Genomic DNA, 18,763 nt, shown 5'->3' with positions numbered 1-18,763 from the left:
AACCATTTGGTTGAAAATCATTAAAATAATTTAGAATTAGGCATAGATTTATCCCCAAAGATCAGCATACTCAAACTGATAACTTTAATGCCTATCAGTCTTTTATGTAAAGCAAATAAGGGCCCCATGCAACGTACCACAAGCCTAGGATAAGTCCCTGGTCTAGTCGCGGGATCTCTTTTTGCACTCAAGACTCCGCCCATGGGCCCCCAAATGGCGGAAGAACTGTACCCTTCGTCGTGACTTCTCACACGACTGCGGAGGTATCCCGACGCTACGCCGGCGGCCTAGGCGGGGCGGCCGGCTCTTCCTTCCTCTCTGCTTCTTCGGCTCCACCCCCAGCGCTTCAGACGCTCATTGTGAAGCGACAGCGGTTGGCAGCCTTTCGGGCTCCTTGAGACCTAGAGACCATAAGTCCTTGGCGCGCGTGAGCGCCCGCGCTGCTCTTTCCCAACTCCAAAGGCGAGGGGCGCGAGATTCACCTTTTTTTATTCTCGCCTCTCCCGCCCGGAGCTAAACGCCCCGGTGCGCGCGGACAGCTCGCGCCGCCGCTCCCTCCTCTCCCCCGCCTTCGGGAGCTCCCGCCCGGGCGCTCTTCCCCCTCCCCTTTCCCCGGCGACGCGCACGCGCGCCAAGCCGGCTCGCGCCCTCTTGCTTTCCTCCGGCCCGCGAGACCCCCTCCCCTTCCGCCTCGCGGCGCTTCCTCGCACCGCGATCTTCTCTCTCCACCCCCGACACCGCGGGGCTCGCCCCCGCCCGCCAACGGCGGGTCCCCAGCTTCCCAGTCCCCGTCGTTTCCCGCGCTCTCCGGCGGGGGCCCAGCCCCGGCTTCCTCTCTCCCTCCCTTCCCCCTAATTCCCCTTCCGGACGCTGCCATCATGTTGAAGCCTCAGCCGCCACAACAGACCTCCCAGCCCCAGCAGCCGCCCCCCACGCAACAGGCCGTGGCCCGCCGGCCTCCCGGGGGCACCAGCCCTCCCAACGGCGGCCTCCCGGGGCCCCTGGCCTCCACCTCGGCTCCCCCAGGGCCTCCCGTCGCTGCTTCCCCCTGCTTGGGGCCTGCAGCCGCTGCCGGGAGCGGGCTCCGCCGGGGAGCTGAGAGCATCTTGGCGCCGCCGCCGCCGCAGCAGCAACATCAGGAGAGGCCAGGGGCAGCGGCCATCGGCAGCGCCAGGTGAGGATGGGTGGGTTTCCGGGCGCTGGAGCCGAGGTGGCTGAGACACCGCGCGAGGCGGACTTCCAGCCTGGCCACCTTTGAGGGGCGCCAGGGGGAGTGGGGAAACCCCGGGACGCTGGGGTTGGGCCCCTCAGGTCCAAACAGGTCGGAGGAAAAGGGCCCCCGGATGGCCACCGGGGCATTTAGGGGCCGTGTTCACCTCTGCGAGCCTAGTCAGGGCTCGGGACCTGGGCTTTAAGGGCAGGCAGGGCGCATCCCGCCAGCGGCGTCGGAACGAGGAGTTTGGGGGGGGGTGAAGAGGTGATCGGGGTCCCCGGCTCCATTACCACGAAGGGTCTGGCGGTCCCCGCCTTCAGCCAATGGGGAGTCAGCTGCGGGAAGGGGTCCCTGGCCGTAGCCAATGGAGGGGGGCGCGCGGCCCACAGTTTGGCCAATGGGGAGGGAGGGACTTGGGAGCGAGTTGCTACCTCCCTCTTCCCAGTCTGGCCAGTAGGAGGGGAGCAGGGTGGGCGGGGGGACGGAAGGAGGGACGAAGCTGGGAGGACTGCGGGTCGGGAACCTCCAGCGCGCGCGCGTGCTCTTCCCCTACGTGTGCGCGGATGCTGTGTTTTATGACCCGGCCATTCTCCAGCCCCGGGTAACATATAGGGCAGCTGCTGGGAGTGTGCGTGGACGGGATCGTCTGGTGTTCTTGGATGAGTGGTGGACACCCCGCTCGGTTTCTTCTGTGTGTGGGTGTATGGAATTGAGAGTGGAGGTACACGCAGGCGCAGTGGGTTCTGATCGCGTGGGGGGGGGGGGTTGGAAGAGGCCCGTGGGCTTTAGTGCGCAGGCGCAGACCGGGCGAGGCTTCCCGGTGGATAGGTTTTGCGGCTGCGCTGTCCCCCAGCCCCGCCAACGGCCCCCCTGATCGCCCTCTTCAACCGCTGGTTACATCACCCAGCGAGGAGCAGGGTTACCGGGCGATAGGTGACCCCTCCCAGAGTGGGTAACAGGCTGAATGAGTAAAGAAGTCGAGAAGGGTGGATTATAGAGGGAGTACCCCCATCCTCCAGGGTTTAGGACGTAAAAATGATGGTCTTTTCTGTTTCGGAAGTAATATGCCTGAGCTAGGTAGTTCCAAATCTGCACTCTGTGAGTTTCCACCTTTACATCGGGGGTGGGTTATTTGTTGTTGAATATTGTAGCATTTGTCTTTTGGAAGCATGCAGCCCTGGCCCTCTTGCAGAAAGTGAGACGGCTGTGTTGAATTGGCTCTTAAAGCAATTGACAACTGTTGATGATTGACTGGCATTTGGAGAAAATGGCTTTTAATGCCTGTGTTTCTTTCTCTATAAAGTGAGAATTTGAAAATCTTGTTGATTAATTGGTTTGTACCCTAAATGATCATCTTCATATGGCATCTGGCTCTAGCATACCAAGTTCTTTGAAATCAGTTGTATAAGAGGGATTGAACGTATTTAAATAACTAGTTTCTCATTTCTTTCTCTTACAGGGGACAAAGCACAGGAAAGGGACCCCCACAGTCACCGGTGAGTGCCTTTTCCCCCCTGCCTAAAGTACAGAGACCTAAAAGATGTATATGTGGGGGTATAGGGCAGATTAGGTGCAGAAATAGTCAGATGGGTTCAGAAGCGCAAGGGGCACAGCACATACAAGGTGGGTGTGCATGGAATGTGGACATTTTGAAGGAAGGTGAGATGGTGACTGGCTGTTCCTTTATTTGTCCCTCTCCTGTGTTACTGACAGGTGTTTGAGGGTGTCTACAACAATTCCAGAATGCTGCATTTCCTTACAGCTGTTGTGGTAAGTGGGTACCTAACCCCTAGGTTGAGGAATGTAATGCATCAGTTCGCTAGAGGCACTCTTCTTACCCCCCCCCCCCTTTCAGGGCTCCACTTGTGATGTAAAGGTAAAGAATGGTACCACCTATGAAGGTATCTTCAAGACACTGAGCTCAAAGGTCAGTGTATTCAAATTGGCTTAGCTTTGGAGTTACATGGGAGGAAGAGGGGGAGAATGAAATAGGCTCAGTTGCAGATATAAATTGAGTGGTGTTGGTCAGCATTGTGGCTGTACTCATTTTTGTAGGCCTGTGCCGGAATAGTGCTGCATGCACTTAAAAGATATGGGTTTGAGATTTGAGGGCTCAGTACTATGATGTTAAAATGCTCAACTTTAAAGATGTGAATTTTTAAGTTTGGGACTTTGGCTAAGTCCTGTGGCTAGTGTTGAGAAGACAGTGCACGTGAGAATGTGGTGTTGGGGAAAGTTTAGAAAGGGTAAAACAAAAGTAGTCATATTTTTGTCTTCACATTTCTTGATCCTGACCCTTGGGTGTTGGGAAATGGGACTTTTGTAGTTTGAACTGGCAGTAGATGCTGTGCACCGGAAAGCATCGGAGCCAGCAGGTGGTCCTCGTCGGGAAGACATTGTGGACACCATGGTGTTTAAGCCAAGTGATGTCATGCTTGTCCACTTCCGGAATGTTGACTTCAATTATGCTACTAAAGGTATATTTTTGGGCCAGGGTGTTATGTCAGACCCACCTCTTGAGTAGAGGGCAGAGAACGTGATGACTTGTTTCTCCTCCTCCCTCCCCCTCTTTACCATCTTCCTTTATCTCTGAGGAAGATGGCTAGATTTTTCTTCTTGAGAATGTGTCTTAGTGTCTGAGATGCAGGGGAAGGAGTTCCAGCCTGTGTTGTAGTTCTTCATAGTCTCCTTGCTTTGCTTCCAACTCCTTGCTCCTTCTGAACTCTTAGAATGAGGCTTTTTATGCTGTACCCCCCCTTGCCCCCACCCCCCCAGACTCTGGCACACAGAAACTTTTCTTTACTCCCGTGGTGGGAGGGGTGTTGGAAAGAAGGCTGTGAAATACCACCTGATTCCTGATCTTCAATCTGCCCACACAGACAAGTTCACTGATTCAGCCATTGCCATGAACTCGAAGGTGAATGGGGAGCACAAGGAGAAGGTGCTTCAGCGCTGGGAGGGGGGCGACAGCAACAGCGATGACTACGACCTGGAGTCTGACATGGTACAGTCTCCTTCCCTGAGAACCTGAGAGCTGGGGAGCTCTGCTACCAGAATGTGGGTTGTTGACACTACATAATTCTTGGAACCAAGAGTTGCTGGGGTGGGCGGGGGGATCTCTTTTACTATTGCTTGTTGATGGCAGTTAGATTCCAATGGAAAAGTACAGAAAATAACAAAACAGAAATACCTGTTCTTCCATCATCTGTGATTGACAACTGTTAACCTTTGCTTCAAGTCAGTTTCTTTCCAGCCTGGAAAAAAAATATATATATAGATGAGATTGAGTACTGTGCAGGCCCATTTTCCTTTCTCAAAACAACCACTGTGACCATTTAAAGTTGCTCATTAGTGAGCGCATTGTTATTTCACTGCATTAATTTGTCTAAAATTTACTTTTCTTGCTTATAGAGTTTGAATTTTTCATGTTGGTCTGTGTATCTAGTCATTGCTCTTAACTGTTGTGTATTGTCCTATTTATATACATGTACATGTATGTATACACAACAAATTGTATTTATCCCTTTCCATACTGATTGGTGTTTCTTTGGGCATTATTTTGGTATTGAAAATAGCGCCTTAGTGAATTGTTAGAACATGTATCCCCATGTACGTATGCCAGAATTTCCCTGGGATATAAACCTGGAAACGGATGTTAGGTCTTAAAGACTTCTCTTTTGCTAGATATTGCCGGTTTGTACTACAGTCCGTAGTACTAGTTGACATTCCCACCAGCTGTGTTCCTTTTTTCACTCTTGATTTGGTCAGATTTTTAATCTTTCAACCTGATGGATGACAAAGACAGGTTATTGTTGATTTCCTTCCTGGGTTTTAAAACATTCTCCCTTTTCCTTTAGTCCAATGGGTGGGACCCCAATGAAATGTTCAAGTTCAATGAGGAGAACTACGGCATAAAGACCACCTATGACAGCAGTCTCTCTTCTTACACGTGAGTGTCTTTTGGTACTTCTCATGTGGTACAGCTTGAGGTGTGGGGTCATCAAGAGAAGGCGGGTGGGTCTCTAGGTGGAACATAGCTTTTGTACATGCTTTTCTGGGTGCTGGGTTGCCCACTCTCCACTCCTGATCTGCCTGTGAACTGCTCCCGCAGAGGTTTTCTCTTTTAACCTTGATTCCATGAGTAGAATTAACTGCTTTCTTGTCGATACTTTTCCTCTAAAACCTTAACAGATTTATATATGTGTCTAAGTGTCCCTCAGATTCAGAGATAGGCCTTGCTGCTCTGCCTGGGACCCTCCTAAATGCCAGTTCAATATATGCTGAGTTGTTGAAGGGTTTAAGCACCTACATATCTGAGCTGGTGATGGGACTGATAGAAATGTCTTCCCTTTTTCCCCTCTTGTCCTGTGGCACTGGGATGGTCGTGGTCCTCTCAGGGTGCCCTTAGAGAAGGACAACTCAGAAGAATTTCGTCAGCGGGAGCTGCGTGCAGCCCAGTTGGCTCGAGAGATTGAATCGAGCCCCCAGTACCGCCTGCGGATCGCCATGGAGAACGATGACGGGCGCACCGAGGAGGAGAAGCACAGTGCAGTTCAGCGACAGGGTTCAGGGCGAGAGAGCCCCGGCTTGGCTTCTAGGTGATTACTAGGGGTGGCTGGTCCGTGTGGGGCTCACCGTTTGGGCCAGGGCTTGGGCCAAGAGCTCCGTATACTCTTGTTGACGCCTCACAGCCATATAGGTTTATACATAGTTATTCCCAGTTCTTAGGTTTAGGAGACTGAAGTCTAGAATCATTAGGTAATTTGCCCAAGGTAACAAGGCTAAAGCTTATGGATTAAGGACAGGTTTTTTTCAGCTTTTTGATACATGTTTTTTTTCCTCTGCATATTCATTCATATGTTTTTCTACTCTTCCCTTTATGAAAATGAAACCAAAGGGTATAGTGTCTTATAAAAGCTGCACCTTGAACCACAGTGTGAAACTACCTTTCTTGTAGGCCAGGAGGGTTAGGATTGTGGAGTACTGGCTGCTTTGTTCTGGTCAGGGGTTGATGCAGCATAAGGGCATAATTCTGGAGTCACAGAACTCATAACCAGGACAGTTCGTCAAGTGAAAGAGTGCAGACAGCCGAAGCCAGGCATAGACGTGTGTGTGTGTTGAGGCAGGAGGTAGACTTTAGGAGGAGGGCTTCATCTTTGTAAAATGTGTTTTGTGGCTACTTAATGTTATTTGAACTCTCTCCCCAGGGAGGGAAAGTATATCCCTCTACCCCAACGAGTTCGGGAAGGTCCCCGGGGAGGAGTTCGATGCAGTAGTTCTCGGGGTGGCCGGCCTGGCCTTAGCTCTTTGCCACCTCGTGGCCCTCACCATCTTGACAATAGCAGCCCTGGCCCAGGTTCTGAGACACGCGGTATCAATGGAGGTGAGTTATGAAGCAGACTTGCTGGGGGCAGGGAACAGGAAGGTAAGGAGGTGGGGAAGACAATTAAAAGGATTTAGATGGGTTAGAAGTAAGGTGTGTTGATGGTAATGTAATAGCAAGAACTCTGCCTCTTTTTTCCCATCTTTAAAAAAAAAAAAAAAAAATTAGGCCCTTCCCGCATGTCCCCTAAGGCACAGCGGCCTCTGAGAGGTGCCAAGACTCTGTCTTCCCCCAGCAGCAGGCCTTCTGGAGAAGCTTCTGTTCCACCTCCTCCTGCAGGTAAGATTCCAGTGGTGTTACATGAAGAAATGGATAGAAATTTGTGAAGGGATGTAAATATGTCAGTTGTTAGAATGCTGGGATGGGAGACAGTTTCGAGATGTGATGAAAGGTGTTTTGGAGGCTTGGATTTATGCTTTTTAGGAAATAATTTTTCAGTTTCCCTCGTGCAGAAGTCCCAGCGTGGCAATCCATGGGTTGTGTCTGGCCGGCAGATGTCTTTTGTTTAAATTAGTTGCCAACATTTTAAGACAGGAGAAAACATAGAAAATTTCTAACTTTTTTTGAAATACAGAAAGTTCTGCCAACACTGAACCTGTTGCTGCATAGCTCTGGTTCGCTGGCTGGAACTGAGTCATGCCTGTCCCTTTCAGCATTCCAGTCTTTCATGGTAGCCATGAAGCCATTTTACCTGCTTACCCTATCTGCCTTGCCCTTCTAAGTATTTAGGTGTGTGACCTTGTGGATAAACTTTTCTTGGTGTTTCTGGTGAGTCCCCGGTACCCATTGCTCATTGACCAGCAGTGACTATCACGTTGCTCTCCCTTTTCTTCCAGTAGGCCGGATGTACCCCCCACGCTCTCCCAAGTCAGCTGCCCCTGCCCCAATCTCAGCTTCCTGTCCTGAGCCTCCCATCGGCTCAGCAGTACCGACCTCTTCAGCTTCCATCCCCGTGACATCATCAGTTGGGGATCCTGGAGTAGGCTCCATTTCCCCAGCTTCTCCAAAGATCTCACTGGCACCCACAGATGGTAAGAGCCACCTGCTTGAGGGCCGTGGACAGTGGGAAGTGTGGTTCTGGAGAGAAGGGCCTTCATGCATCTCTCCTTTCTTGTTCAGTAAAAGAACTCCCAGCCAAGGAACCTGGGAGAACGCTGGAGTCCCAGGAGCTGTCCCGGATAGCAGGGAAAGGTGAGGATTTTTTTTTTTTTTTTTTTTTTTCCTGCCAGAGTCTATTACCCCTTGGATTAGGACAGCCTTTCAGTTAGGAAAGTTGTTGGAATTCAGAAGAAGACAATGTGTATCAGCCCTCTGATCCTAACTTAAAGGGCTCTAAAGAGCTCTTCTTCTTGTTTTCCATGGTTTCTTTGTCCTTTGGGATGCTGTGTAGCTACCTTCGAGAAAAGAAATGTATATTTTTTCCTTTTTTGGTATTTCTCATAGTCCCTGGCCTTCAGAACGAGCAGAAACGCTTTCAACTGGAAGAACTGAGAAAATTTGGGGCCCAGTTTAAGGTGAGAAAAGTGTGGGAATGAGCTAGGATGTTAGGATGGAGATGAAGGGGGTTTATGGAATAGGCACTGGGTGGCACCAAGAGGTGAGAGCAAGCAAAGATGAAGGAAGGAAGGTGGGCTTGGGGTCTGGACTGGACAGTACTCTGTACGTTGTGTATGTGTTTCTCTCCTTCCAGCTTCAGCCCAGTAGCTCCCCTGAGACCAGCCTGGATCCTTTTCCTCCCCGGATCCTAAAGGAGGAGGCCAAAGGGAAGGAGAAGGAGGTTGATGGTCTTTTGGCTTCAGAGCCCATGGGGTCCCCTGTTTCCTCCAAGACAGAATCCATATCGGATAAGGAGGACAAACCACCCCTGCCACCAGCAGGAGGCGCCGAAGGGCCGGATCAGCCCCCACCACCTTGCCCAAGCCAAACCAGTAGCCCCCCAGTGGGCCTCATCAAGGGAGATGACAAGGATGAGGGCCCTGTTGCTGAGTGAGTGGGGTGGGGAGCTGGGTGGGTATCGGGTGATGAGGGGAAACCGTGAGGATTTACTTTATTTTTCTCTCATAGACAAGTGAAGAAGTCAACATTGAACCCTAATGCCAAGGAGTTCAATCCCACTAAGCCACTGCTGTCTGTGGTGAGATGGGCTGGGGGCATGTGGGCTTCGGGTTCCGTGAGGGAGACTTGGGAGCAGGTGCTAGAGCAGTTGGGGGGGGGGGCACCTGACTGTCAAGCAGCGAGAGGTGACAGAGTCTGGTAGTTAGGAGCACGGGCCCACTGACTCCGCGTGATCCTCTGTGCCTGCAAGCTTTGTGATCTTAGGCCACTTAACCTCTCTGTCTCAGATTCCTCACCTGTAATTTGAGAAAGCTCATCTCATTGGGTTTGACGTGAAGCTTAACCAAGAAAAAGCATAGGATGTGTTTGGCGCACAGCACTCCGTGGATGCTGTTGATTGGCGGGGGTACGAAAGTCATTAAGATATCTTACACGTGTCCTCCTTTGGCTCTCACAGAATAAATCCACCAGTACTCCAACTTCTCCTGGGCCCCGGACTCATTCAACTCCCTCCATCCCGGTGCTGACAGCAGGCCAGAGTGGGCTATATAGCCCCCAGTACATTTCCTACATACCTCAGATACACATGGGACCAGCTGTTCAGGTGAGAGAAGAGACTGGGTGGCCCAGGGTAAGAGGTGTGGCTGGGCTACCTGAGGGACCGAGTCACACCTGTTCTGAGCATTTATAAGCAAGTCGTTCAGTCTCACCTGTGTTCTTGTCCCTAGGCACCTCAGATGTATCCATATCCTGTGTCCAACTCAGTGCCTGGACAGCAGGGCAAGTACCGGGGAGCAAAAGGTGAGCAGGGTCAGGAGGGGCAGGCGGTGGCACTGCCTAGTGCCTGCTGGCAGATGGAGCTTGAGCTCTGCACTATTTTCCCCCCACTGGCAGGCTCCCTGCCCCCCCAGCGCTCGGACCAACACCAGCCAGCCTCAGCCCCTCCGATGATGCAGGCCGCCGCCGCTGCTGGCCCCCCTCTGGTGGCTGCCACACCTTATTCTTCCTACATCCCCTACAATCCACAGCAGTTCCCAGGCCAGCCCGCCATGATGCAGCCCATGGCCCACTACCCCTCGCAGGTGACTGAGGCGCGGGAGGAGAGAGGGGTGCAGAGCCCCCGCTTCTTAGAAAGCCCGTCTTCTCCATCTCCCAGACACCGGGAGCTGGCGAGGGAGGCAGGCAGAGTTCTGGGTGGTGGTGTCCCACTTGGGCTTCAGTCCTGGCTCTGGTAAGACCTGTGCAAGGCAGTGGATCCCTGGGCCTTAGTAGTGCTGCACTTTATAGGGAAAAAGACTTAGTAGGGTTATTGTGAACGGGAAGCAGGGTGGTCGTGATGAGACCAGGGTAGCGCTGTTCCCAGGGTGCTTGGCAGCAGGATACGCCTCCCGAGCCCTCCGCCGTGCCGACCGCTCCTCTCCTTGCTCCTCCAGCCGGTGTTTGCCCCCATGCTTCAAAGCAACCCACGCATGCTGACGTCGGGGAGCCATCCCCAGGCCATTGTGTCATCCTCCACCCCTCAGTACCCTTCTGCAGAGCAGCCCACCCCCCAAGCCCTTTATGGTGAGTTCTGTACCCTCCCCCCTCCAGGCTGTGCTCCTCGGCCCCCTCCAGTGTGCTCAGCCCTGATTCTCTCCTCCTTTCCTGCTGTAGCCACTGTTCACCAGTCCTATCCACACCATGCCACGCAGCTCCATGCCCACCAGCCGCAGCCGGCCACCACGCCTACTGGGAGCCAGCCGCAGTCCCAGCATGCAGCCCCCAGTCCCGTCCAGGTGCCTGCCATGGGGGATCCAAGTGGGCGGGGCAGGAATGAGTGGCTGCAAGAGGGATAGGGTAGGGATCATTCCCCAGCGGGGAGGGAGGACCAGGGGTCAGCAAGTGGTAGGCCGGGGGACCGGAGAATGAAGTGGCACTGACCCTCCACTTCTCCTTGACAGCACCAGGCGGGGCAGGCCCCACACCTGGGCAGTGGACAGCCACAGCAGAACCTGTACCACCCAGGGGCCCTGACAGGCACGCCGCCTTCTCTGCCGCCGGGACCTTCTGCGCAGTCCCCTCAGAGCAGCTTCCCCCAGCCAGCCGCTGTGTATGCTATCCATGCCCACCAGCAGCTGCCCCACGGCTTCACCAACATGGCCCATGTTACCCAGGTAAGAGCCCACGTGACCTGCTTTGCCACAAGGACCTGAACCCTCGGTGCACCTTTCACTTCAGGCTCCTGACACTGGGATTTTCAGAGCCCGTGTCTGAAAGGTGCCGCTTTTTGTTCTCTGCAGGCCCATGTCCAAACTGGAATCACAGCAGCCCCGCCCCCTCACCCTGGGGCTCCCCACCCGCCCCAGGTGATGCTGCTGCACCCACCCCAGAGCCATGGGGGCCCCCCCCAAGGCGCGGTGCCCCAGAGTGGGGTGCCTGCACTCTCAGCTTCCACACCCTCACCCTACCCCTACATCGGACACCCCCAAGGTGAGCAGCCTGGCCAGGCGCCTGGATTTCCAGGAGGAGCCGATGACAGGATTCGTGAGTTCTCGTTAGCTGGGGGAATTTGGCATGGAAGAGCTGATGGGCTGCAGGTGGGGCAGGATGCACGGGTTCTGGGTGGGGAGTGAGGGGTCTTGGAGGCAGGGCTGTCCCACAGGGCGCCTGCCGACCTGCACCTGTCTGTGAAGTATGTAGGGTGGGCAGAAGCCACAGTCGCCGCCGCCAGGGGCTTGCTCCTGGCTCTGTCCTTTGCTTCCCTCCGTCCTCGCTCAGTTGTGATCCAGCAGCCCCCCTCCCCACTGCCTCCCCAGCTCTCAGTGACCCCGACTGTCTCCTGACTTAGCCGAGGTAAGGTCAGCGCAGCAGACAGGGCCAGGCTGGGGTGTGGGGGGCTGAGCTGGGCACATGAGGAAGGGCTCTGGCTCACTGGGAAACGGCGATTGATCTGTGCTTCTGACAGCCCCATGAGACACCTTGAGGAGGCGCTCCTACCAGCACTGCCCCACACCCCGCACTGGACGGCACTGGATGCAGGGACAGCTGCTTGGGTTCTAATGCTCCTGCTCTCTTCTCTTTCCCCTCCAACCAGTTCAATCTCATCCCTCCCAGCAGCTCCCCTTCCACCCCCCGGGGAACTGAAGATTGTCCTGGCCGCGACCTGAGACCTCCATGAGTGGAGGGAAGAGTGACCTATGTCTCTTCCCCCAGCAGCTCGGACCAGTCCCAGCCCCCCAATCCCCCTTTCCCCCCGGGGGCGGGGGGAGCTGGGGAATTCCTGCCAAGCACCTTGAATGGGAAGGGGGGCCTCAAAGTGGGCAGGGCCGGGGTCCAGCAGGGGTGGGGGGTTCCCGCTCTGCCCCTGCCCATCCCCACCCCATCTTGCCCTTCCATCCTCTCATCTATTCCCCCCCCCCCCCCCCCCCCCGCTGGAGACGAAGATCTTTTATTTTCTATTATTTATAACCTCAGACTTGGGCCCCCTGTTCTTTCTTCCCCATTAACTTGAATGACCTGCGTGAGAGACACAGATGCCCCACAAAGGATGGTTGGACAAGGACTTTTACTTTTTATTACATAAAAATATTTAAAAAAAATTAAAAAAAATAAAATTTTAAACTAACTTAACCCGCTTATAGTTTCCTCTTTGGAGTATAGTGAGATCGCAGCTCAGTTTTACGTGGTTCCCAAGGTGGGGCAGTGTAACAGTACAGCCCAAAGATGCCTTTCTGGCTCTGTAAGTGCTACACAGGTCACCCAGTCTCTGTGGCTGTTTTCTCCCCTCAAAGTTGGCCTCATAGGTGTGGTTTGAGGTTTTCATTTCTAATATAAGTACTTCATGAGTTATGTCTACCTCTTTACACTGAAAAGTACATTTAGTGTTTTGGGCCACTGGAAATAAGGGCCTGACCGGTACACAGCTGAGAGGTCTTGGGTGTGGGTGAGAGCTGTAAGATGAAGCTGCTGGTGAAAGTGGGGAGAGGGCTGAACTGAGCCAGGCTGAGGGGAGCAGGAGCTAAATGAGGAAGAGGGGAGGCAAGTATGGGATGGAGAAATAACAGGCTGCAGAAGAGGGGGTTGTTTCAGAGACAGAATTCTTACTATAGGACCTGGCCTTGGTTTCTTGTCTATAAAGTGAAGATTTCACCCTTAGAGGTTAGAGGATGGGACTGGTGTTCAGTTATAGGCAGAGAAAATTGGCTGAGACCAGGGCAGGAAGAATGAAGTTAGATATTGGAGAATTCCCAGGTGTGAGTATCTGAAACCTGGTATTTGGCAGGCATGGCACTGGGGAAGACAGGCGAGGTGTTTAAAGAGGCGAGTAGAGAAAGGGGTTATCTGTAGCAGCTAACTGGCTGTTAAAAACGGGCTGGTGTGGGGTTCCAAGAGACGAGCTGTCTTAGGGGCCATCCGTTGGGGTTGGGAGGCAGCCCATGATGGAAGAAACAGGAGCAGGAAAGCCTTCACTTGGGCTCCTGATGTTTGCAGTGCAGATGGAGACAGGTTTCTGTAGTCCTGGGAGAGGTGTAATTGCAGGCATTCCTGAGTAGCCCTTCTGATGATAATTTATTCCTAAGAGCAGAAGTCTTGAAGTTGGAAGGGAACTAAGCCTCCCCCTCCGTCAGGAATCCTGTGAAACCCTTCAGCCTCACCTTGGACACTGAAGAGGGTAAAACAAGTAACCTCGCTTTACTGTCTGACAGTACTTTTCATGAAGTTCCTTTGTCCTCTCAAGTTTGCCTCGTTCTGGAATCACTGATCAGGCTTTTTCAAAACAGCTCTCAGGTTGGGCCCAAGACCACCCTCCCTTCTGAGCTGCTTGTGAACAGGTTGTCGGTCCTGAATATACTCATTTGTCAGGATCCAAGTTTGGAAGGGTGCCCATTAATCCCTGCTGAATGTTACCTTTTTTGTTGGGGGTCAGCATCTGACGGGTAATTTCAAGTTTTTATAAGTCGCAGCACTTTTTTCTTTTGGGCCGTGCCATGCAGCTTGTGGTATCTTAGCTCCCCGACCAGGGATTGAACCCTGGCCCTGGGCAGTGAAAGCAGAGTCCTAACCACTGGACTGCTGGGGAATTCCCCCAAATCTCAGCATTTTACTCCCTGTGTATTTGATAAACAGACCTTGTTAATGTTAAATATAAGTAAATGTTGAAACTTTCATGCTATAATTTTTTTTTTAACTTGGACAAAATATTTTATTCACTTTCAGTAACCGTAACTTCAGTTATGATTGATTGTTCCCAGCAGGACATGCTACAGTTTCTCACTCCTGTTTGGAATTAGTGATATGGTGGTGATAACCCATCAAGCAAATTATGTATTTACCAAGTATATTTTATGTGCTGGGTAAGATACAGTTCCCAGTATCAAGCTTAAATAAAGGCAGCTAGACATTAACAGCCTAGTTAACTACTCAGAGGAAACCAGGTGGGTTTGGCACCTGAACTGGGCCTGAGCTACAACCACTTTCCCGGTATCTCCCAGTAGGATATCCAAAATATAGCCTATTATATGTAGCGTTTTGCTAGGCAGACAAAAGCTCACAGAATAGCTTTCAGTCCTAATTCAGCTTCTCTGCCTTTTCTCAAGTTATCACGGCAGTGGTGACAGCTTTAAGACAGGAGCTTTTCCACCCTGTACCATAGATGAACTCTTGAGGCTAGAGAGGTGATCTCAGTTCAGATGGCTCAGGGATCTCCCAAGCTATGTGTCCAGCTCCATTTTTTTTTTTTTTTTTTTTTTGCGGTACGTGGGCCTCTCTCTGCTGCGGCCCGGCCTCTCCCGTTGCGGAGCATAGGCTCCGGACGCGCAGGCTCAGCGGCCATGGCTCACGGGCCCAGCCGCTCCGCGGCATGTGGGATCTTCCCGGACCGGGGCCCGCGTCCTCTGCATCGCCGGGCGGACTCTCAACCACTGCGCCACCAGGGAAGCCCCAGCTCCATTTTTATATTCCTCATCCTCTCCAGTGTGTACAAACGACACAAGGCAAACAAACTAGCTTTCTATTCACAGAACAGTTTATTGACCCACCTCACCTGGCCGGCCACGTGGCCCTCTGGCCAGGGGAAGTGTCAGTCTAGCCGCAACTCGGCTGGGCTGCAGCCTCTGCCCTGAGAAGGGGGCACGAGAGGCAGGAGAGAACACTGGCCAGGGCAGCCACACAAGACAGCCCCAGCAGAGGTCCAGACTCAGCTCCACTTGATGTTCTTGTCCGCCTCGGTCATGGCTGCCGTGTCAGTGACGAGGCCGGTGCCGATGGTCCGGTTGCCATCTCGCAGGGTGAAACGGTGGCCTTTTTCTAAGATCATCGGCTGCCGCAGGATTAGGGTGAGCTTCAGGTCCTCCCCGGGCATGGCAAGCTCCTGGAGGGCAGAGACAAGGACCACTCACGTTCTTTAGGGTGCCTCCATTCCCTATTTGTTTGCTACCAAGGAGGTTAAAGGTATGGGAAAATGAAGCAGGGTGATGATTCCTTCTGGGGATACCTTCATCCCAGCTGTTAGGCACATGCAAACAGCATACGCAAAGGCAGGAAAGGACTGGTGATTAGTGTTTCTAACATTTTTCTTGAGAAAAAAATGTTTAGGGAATTTTGGGTTACACAAGTTTCTTAGTTACAGGGCTTCTCTGAGCCCTTATGTAAAATACACTGGAACTCTCAACCACAGGAACTTTTCTGGGAAATCTTTGTGGGTAAATGCTACCAAAGCTAAGGAATACTGGATGAGGACTCATTCCCCCTAAACCCACTGATCCAGGCCCTCCCATCACCAGTTCCACCTGCATCATCAGCCCGCTTCTCTTTAGGAGGGAAAAGTCCCCCACGCCGTCATACACATCGTACCTTCCCTGGAGGCAGGACAACCCGACAGGCCATGTCCCAAGTCAGGGAGAACATGACAGGCATGAAGTGGGATACAAAGGGCTTGTGGCGGCCGCCCTCCTCCTTACTGAGGATGTACACCTGTGAGAGAAAACGACGGTGGAGCTGGGTGTGGCTGGAAGCACCGAGCCTCTCCACAGTGCCTGCCCACCATCACAGGGAGCCCTCACCTGTGCCTCCACCTTCTGGTGAGGCTGGATGGAACCTGGCTTGGCCATGACCAGGCCACGCCTCAGGTCCTCCCGCTTCAAGCCGCGGACCAGGGCCCCAAGGTTGTCGCCTGCCTCTGCCCTCTCCAGGCTCTTGTGGAACATCTCGATTCCTAGGAGGGAGGAGGGTGTGGGGCAGAGGGAAGGCACAAGGGGTCTGCGAGGGGAGGGGTAATCCTGGAGCCCCTGGGTCCCAAGGCTTCCTTCTGTACCTGTCACCACACTGCGAATATTCTTGCTATGTCCCAGGAACTCACATTCATCTCCCCTCTTCAAAATGCCACGCTCTAGTGTGCCTGTCACCACCGTGCCCCGGCCTGGGAGAAACAGGACAGGATATCAGGGACCCCGGGTGAAGCTTCTGTGAGGGGAAGGGAGTGCAAATGAGCAGGGTCCTCACCGGGAATAGAGTACACTGACTCTACAGGCAGCAGGAAAGGCTTCTCCAGGTCCCGGGTGGGCACTGTGATGTGAGTGTCCACAGCATCCAGCAGCTTCTGCACAGACTTCAGGCCTAGCTCAGGGTCACGTTGCTATGAGCGGGAGGTGACAGGACGCTGAAACTTCCATTCTGCTCCTCTTACTTGCCAAGAGCCAGTCTCCAGACTCACAGCAGAGCTCTGACGCCCATCCAGCCCCATCCCCAGCCAGCAGCAGCTCCTGCCCGACCCCGCCCTCACCTCAAGGGCACAGAGGGCAGAGCCAACGATGATCGGAGTCTTCTCCCCTTTGTAGCCCAACTCAGTGAGCAGTTCCCTGATCTCCAGCTCCACCAGCTCCACCATCTCAGAGTCCTGCACAGCATCCGCCTTGTTCACATACACCACCACATGCTCTACTCCAATCTGTAGGTGGGGAAAGACATAGAGATGGTGTCCTGAGTGGCCCAACGCCGCCCCCCCTTCCTCCTTCCACCCGTACCCAGGCTCTGGGTACCTGTTTGGCCAGTAATAAGTGTTCTCGGGTCTGGGGCATGGGGCCATCGTTGGCTGCCACCACCAGGATGCAGCCGTCAAGGGGGGCTGTGCCTGTGATCATATTCTAGGGAGAGGAGAGGAAACACTCAGTGTAGGTCAGTGACCTCCTCAGCTCCCCAGCCACCTCCTTACCACCTGCTGTGACTGGCCAGGCCCACAGATCCATGATCTCAAAACCATACATCTCAAGTATCTTAACCTCCTCCCCACAAGCCTAACATTTTTCCCGAGGGGGGGCAGTTCCAGGCCCTGTCCCCAAGAGCTCCCACCTTAACGTAGTCTGCATGACCGGGACAGTCAGTGTGGGCGTAGTGGCGCGCAGCGGTGCTGTACTCCACATGGGCGGCATTGATTGTGATACCTCGGGCTCGCTCCTCCGGGGCGTTGTCAATCTCCTCGTATTTCTTAAATTTGGCCCCACCTCCCTCGGCTAAAACTAACGGAAGGAAGGGAACACACATTTCAGCTAAAGTTCCACAGGTAGAGGAGGGGCTCAGGCCACACCCCTGGGCCCCTCCTACCTATACAAAGGACAGTCTGGGAGAAGCAGGCTTCCGAGACGCCCTCCTTCAACTCCTGGAGCAGTGGTAACTTCAGGTCAGAAAGGTTATAGGGCCTCAAGGGCCATCCCTGTGACTTCTCTAGGGTAACACCTCTGCTTACACGGCAGTCCCCAGGGCTGGAGGTAGGCCATTCGGGGTCCCCCAATTTATGCATCACAAACTTTTTCATGTCTACGGGAAATCTGTCTCCTGCATGCTGCAACCTACTGTCCGCCCGAGTTCCGGCGCCTGGGGTCACACTAAACACCTCTAGCAGCCTCTCCGCGGGTCCCACCTCCCTGGCTCCAGGTCCCGCCAGCAGAGCGGGCGCTGCCGGAAGCCTCCACCCCAACCCTGCTTACTTTTCGTGATGGCCGCGGTCAGTGTGGTCTTGCCGTGGTCTACGTGGCCAATGGTACCCACGTTTACATGGGGCTTGTCGCGCACATAGATCTTCTTGGCCTCCACAGCCAGGCCGCGGCACAAGAGGGGCAATGCCGGGCCCTTCAGCGGCCGCAAAAGGCCCTTCAGCAGTGGGGTCGGGCCGGCGACGAGACCTGCCGGGGCAGAGGCTTGGAGTCAGGGCGCTGGTCTGAGCCCGGCCGCTCCCGAAGAACCCACGTGAACCCGGGCCGCAATCGCCCCCCCCCCCGCCCCCTCACCGCTGAAGAGGGGCGTCGCGCGCAGCACGGTCGAGGCTGCCATTGTGGTCGTACTGGTGCCCGGACTAGTGTGTACCGGGCACTGGCGGCGGCGCGTGCAGTAAGCAAAGGGCAACTGTGGATGGAAGTCGCTTCCGGCGGAAGTGAGGGCCGAGAGGGCAAGTCTGGGAGTTTCTAGCCCCCAACCTCTATGGCCCCGTCAACTTCCGGGCGCGGGACGTAAGGCGTCCAGGAAGGTGCTGATGGCTCTCGGCGGGGTGAGGGTAGAGAAGGTTTCCAAGGCGCCCTCTGGCCTCGCGGGCTCAGGGCCCACGCAGTTCTCTCTGGTGGCACCGGGGGGCGATGTGGAGCGTCCCACAGCGCACCTGCGCCCCGGAGGCTCATGGGCGTTGTAGTTCCCAGGGCGGCGAGCTGTGCTGGCACTTAGCGTGGGAGGGCTAGGCCAGGTCTGGAGGCACGGTCCCGTACTCATTGAGGCAGAAGAGGTTGTCCCGGCGTGGATGACTCCGGAGCGTCCTGGCCCCGAACCCCGTGGAGTGCGACCCACTGCGCGGGTTTGACGACAGATCTGGCGGCCGTGTGTCGCAGCTGGAGGTAGGACCAGGCCCTGCGGCCTGGCTGAGGAAGACCGTCCTGGGAATCTTTCGGAGGTGGGGCTCTAGTATGACCCATCTCTCCGCTAAGCCTTTGTTTTCTTATCTGTAAAATGGGAATAGTAGTATCTACTTCATAAGGAGATGCTGACATCTGGCTCTGAGAGGAAATGAGCTGGGCAAGAGACAGAAAAGGGCTCCAGAAGCCTCCAGGTCCCACCGTCTTTGACCCTCAAATACCCTCGCTCCTGGCTCACAG

General features: G+C 54.2%; 2 protein-coding genes across 10 annotated transcripts; one reads left to right on the top strand and one right to left on the bottom strand.

Annotated features, from left to right (window-relative positions):
* The first annotated feature begins 371 nt into the window (after window positions 1–371).
* On the top strand, window positions 372–12,443 carry ATXN2L (ataxin 2 like). Of its 8 annotated transcripts, none has more exons than XM_029222078.1 (23): window positions 376–1,174; window positions 2,673–2,709; window positions 2,927–2,983; window positions 3,069–3,140; window positions 3,540–3,690; window positions 4,093–4,217; window positions 5,071–5,162; window positions 5,611–5,811; window positions 6,421–6,596; window positions 6,765–6,875; window positions 7,433–7,627; window positions 7,716–7,787; window positions 8,040–8,110; window positions 8,287–8,582; window positions 8,661–8,730; window positions 9,109–9,255; window positions 9,380–9,452; window positions 9,546–9,733; window positions 10,085–10,214; window positions 10,305–10,426; window positions 10,592–10,804; window positions 10,931–11,174; window positions 11,324–12,442. In XM_029222078.1, the coding sequence occupies exons 1-23, from the start codon at window positions 879–881 to the stop codon at window positions 11,476–11,478; spliced, it is 3,294 nt and encodes a 1,097-aa protein (XP_029077911.1). In that variant the 5' UTR covers window positions 376–878; the 3' UTR covers window positions 11,479–12,442. The 8 variants fall into 8 exon arrangements, 6 of the variants coding, with proteins under 6 accessions (XP_029077907.1, XP_029077911.1, XP_029077906.1 ...); XR_003793354.1 differs by having other exon boundaries at window positions 673–1,174; window positions 10,931–11,483; window positions 11,596–12,442; XR_003793355.1 differs by having other exon boundaries at window positions 673–1,174; window positions 10,931–11,483; window positions 11,725–12,260.
* A 2,125-nt stretch (window positions 12,444–14,568) lies between these two features.
* Window positions 14,569–18,037, bottom strand: TUFM (Tu translation elongation factor, mitochondrial). 2 transcript variants are annotated; one of them, XM_029219372.1, is made up of 10 exons: window positions 17,912–18,037; window positions 17,612–17,806; window positions 16,977–17,143; window positions 16,667–16,771; window positions 16,411–16,575; window positions 16,131–16,263; window positions 15,943–16,047; window positions 15,692–15,843; window positions 15,483–15,602; window positions 14,641–15,000 (listed from the first exon to the last, which is right to left on the bottom strand). In XM_029219372.1, exons 1-10 carry the CDS (start codon window positions 17,952–17,954, stop codon window positions 14,827–14,829), a joined length of 1,359 nt encoding a protein of 452 aa, XP_029075205.1. In that variant the 5' UTR covers window positions 17,955–18,037; the 3' UTR covers window positions 14,641–14,826. The 2 variants fall into 2 exon arrangements, with proteins under 2 accessions (XP_029075204.1, XP_029075205.1); XM_029219371.1 differs by having other exon boundaries at window positions 14,569–15,000; window positions 15,692–16,047.
* Window positions 18,038–18,763: the final 726 nt, after the last annotated feature.

The sequence above is a fragment of the Monodon monoceros genome, unplaced genomic scaffold (genome assembly GCF_005190385.1).
Source record: "Monodon monoceros isolate NGI ecotype Baffin Bay Population unplaced genomic scaffold, NGI_Narwhal_1 Super_Scaffold_13, whole genome shotgun sequence".
Classification (NCBI taxonomy): domain Eukaryota; kingdom Metazoa; phylum Chordata; class Mammalia; order Artiodactyla; family Monodontidae; genus Monodon; species Monodon monoceros.
Note: the sequence above shows the minus strand (reverse complement) of the source record. Positions and strands in the feature narration are given on the sequence as shown.